The sequence below is a fragment of the Carlito syrichta genome, unplaced genomic scaffold, assembly GCF_000164805.1.
Source record: "Carlito syrichta isolate Samal-C Ts95f unplaced genomic scaffold, Tarsius_syrichta-2.0.1 Scaffold107926, whole genome shotgun sequence".
Classification (NCBI taxonomy): Eukaryota; Metazoa; Chordata; class Mammalia; order Primates; family Tarsiidae; genus Carlito; species Carlito syrichta.
Window position 1 is genome coordinate 6406 of NW_007052022.1, and position 2820 is coordinate 9225.

The 2820-nt window shown below is 64.3% G+C and overlaps 1 protein-coding gene across 1 annotated transcript in view; it reads left to right on the forward strand.

The window, feature by feature from the left end:
- PANX2 (pannexin 2) overlaps positions 1-2407 on the forward strand; it is a 3974-nt gene extending 1567 nt beyond the window's left edge. Inside the window, exon 2 of the mRNA XM_008067888.1 lies at positions 1041-2407. Coding sequence (XP_008066079.1) covers positions 1041-1384 — 344 coding nt within the window. The 3' untranslated portion in view covers positions 1385-2407. The remainder of the gene's footprint in view (positions 1-1040) is intronic.
- The last annotated feature ends 413 nt before the right edge of the window (positions 2408-2820 follow it).

Genomic DNA, 2820 nt, shown 5'->3' on the forward strand with positions numbered 1-2820 from the left:
CTCTTCTCAAAACAGAGTGAGACGGCCGGGCCACCCGACAGTCCCGGCTGCTTGGGAGGCCGTGGCCGGAGGATCGCGTGGGGCCAGGAGCATGAGACCTGCCCGGGCAGCGCAGTGAGGGAGGCCTCGCCTCTTCACCAAAACGAGGAAGTGAAACAGCCGGGCATGGTGGCCCCCAGTAGTCCCAGCTGCTTGGGAGGCTGAGGCAGGAGGATCACTTGAATCCAGGAGGCCGAGGCTGCAGTGAGCTATGACTGTGCTACTGCACTCCAGCCTGAGCACCATCGTGAGACCCTATTTCAGCAAAAGATTTTTAAATTAGCCGGGCGTAGGTGGCCGAGGCAAGAGGATTGCCTGAGCCCACGCGTTTGACAACATCTTGGGCAACTTGGCAAGACCTCGTCTCTACAATCAATTAAAAATTAGCCGGGCGTGGTAGCACGCATCTGTAGCTCAGGCTATGTGGAAGGCTGAGGTGGAAGGATCTCTGGAGCTGGGGTGGCCATGAGTGTGCCACTGCACTGCAGCCTGGGCAACTCAAAAAATTAGCCGGGTGTGGTGGCGTGCGCCTGTAGCCAGCTGCTCAAGAGGCTGAGGCAGGAGAATCACTTGAGCGCAAGGGTTGGAGGCTGCAGTGAGCTGTGATCATGCCACTTCACTTCAGCCCGGGTGAGAGTGAGACCCTGTCGCTACCGGGGAAAAGTGAGGTGAAAGGTCGAAGCGGCCTGATCAAGGGAGACCCAGCAGGCATGGTGACCTCACAGGCGGGTGCAAGTCAGGCAGGGCCCTGGAGAGCCCCAGCAGAGCTAGGGTTACGGGCTGGTCGGGCTGCGCCCTGGCCGCATGCTGGACCCCGCTCGCAAAGTCCCTCAGGCAGACAGATCCCCGAGAGGCAGCTCTGAACAGGGTGGTGCGGCTCCCAGGACGCCGGGCAGCTGCTGCGGCAGGGGTGTCGCCCGGCCCCTGGCCCAGGAGGTCAGCAAAAGGGAGGAGCCCTGGGTGGCCTCGGCGTGTGATGCCGTGTTCTCTGCTGTTTGCAGAAGCTGCGCTCCCTGAGAAGGAGATCCCGTTCCCTGCAGAGCCAGCCCGGGTGGGGCTTCCCTCTGGGGGCCCGTTCCATGTCTGCTCGCCGCCCGCAGCCCCCTCGGCAGCCTCTCTGTCCCCCGCCAGCCTGGGCAAGGCGGACCCCCTTACCATCCTGAGCCGAAACGCCACCCACCCCCTGCTGCACATCAGTACGCTGTACGAGGCCAGGGAGGAGGAGGACGGGGCTCCCTGCGTGCCCCAGGACGTGGGCGACCTCATCACCATCCCCGCCCCGCAGCAGATCCTCATTGCCACCTTCGACGAGCCCAGAACAGTCGTGAGTACGGTGGAGTTCTGAGGGCGCGCGCCGACGGCTGCCAAAAGGCGTCTGCGTTGAGTGCGGCCGCCTTCGGCAGCGCCAGCCCCGGTGGATGCGGCCTCCCCCCGTGCCCGGGGCCCAGCACCCCACCCGCTCCACAGGGTGGGGGGCTGACAGGATCGCCCGGTGCTGGCTCGGGTGGGCCGTAGCTGGAAAGGCAGGAGCCCGCGCCCCTGCCCCACACACTTGGCTGGGGGGTGTGAATGAAGAGTTTATTTTTTTAGCCAATGTCGCCCTGGGCCGGGCTGTGGCAGGACAGCCCGGTGCCCCCAGCCCAGGGAGCCAAGAGGACGCCGGCCAGCGGGCGGCAGGCCCGTGGGCACATGCTCAGGGCAGCCCCCTTCAGGGACCTGACGCCCGGGTGGGGGACCAAAGTCCACCCTCGGGTCAAAGATCAACTGCACTTTCTCCTTGTAGCCTGACATACCTTTTATTTTACTAAGATGAACTAATACGCATATTTATCATCAGGAGACCTAGAGTGAGCGGAACACAAAGTACAGTGTGTGTGAACGGGCAGCGGAAGGCGTGAGCGTGCGTGTGCACCGTCAAGCCTGTGCAGTGTAGATGCAGTCATGTGTGCGGTTGAGCCTGTGCGTGCATGCGTGAGTGTCTGGGTGAAGTGTGTGGGGCTGGCCTGTGCGCGTCAAGCCTGCCTGTTGTGGATGGTTGCGAATGGACGTGTGCACGGTGAAGCCTATGCACGCATGCCAGCAGCTCTGGGTGTGAGAGTGTGCACGATTGAGCCTGCGTGTGCCCCGGGGCCCCCTGGAAGCCGGTGCACGGGAGACGCGTGAGTGAGTGGGCATGTGCGGGCCAGGGTGTGGCCGTGCGTGGGAAGGGGCCCACCGCAATAACCACGCCCCCCACCCGGGCCCCCAACCCCACCGCACTGCCCCCGTGGGAGCACGCGGTCCCTCCCCTTTACCTCAGCCGCGGCAACCTGCAAGAAGGACCCAGGTGGCACTGAGCATATCAATAAATCCTATTCTGATAACCGCCTGTGCCCGCCAGGATCCACCTCCCTGCGCCAGGCGCCTCCTGCCCGCCCTCCACACGTGTCCCGCTCGGGCGGCCTGGGGAGGGGGCGCCAGGAGCCGCGGGGCGGGCTGCCTCCGCCAGAAGTGTGACGCAGAGGCTGTGGGAGGCCCCACTGCACCCACAGCGAGGCAGGGGCACGTAGCTGTCCCTCCTGGAGCAGGACACGGTGTTGACTCAGGTCCTGGGCACAGGGACAATTCAGGTGTGGTCCTAACCCAACTCCCCGGGCCACAGGCTAGGGAGACAAGTGCATGCTGGCCCCGGGAATACACCCAGTCTTCCTGCCCCTGCTAGGGTCCGGGGGATCCTGAGGCACACTGTAAGATCCAGGAAGGCTTCCTGGAGGAGGCACCCTTCATGTGGTCTGGGGTGCC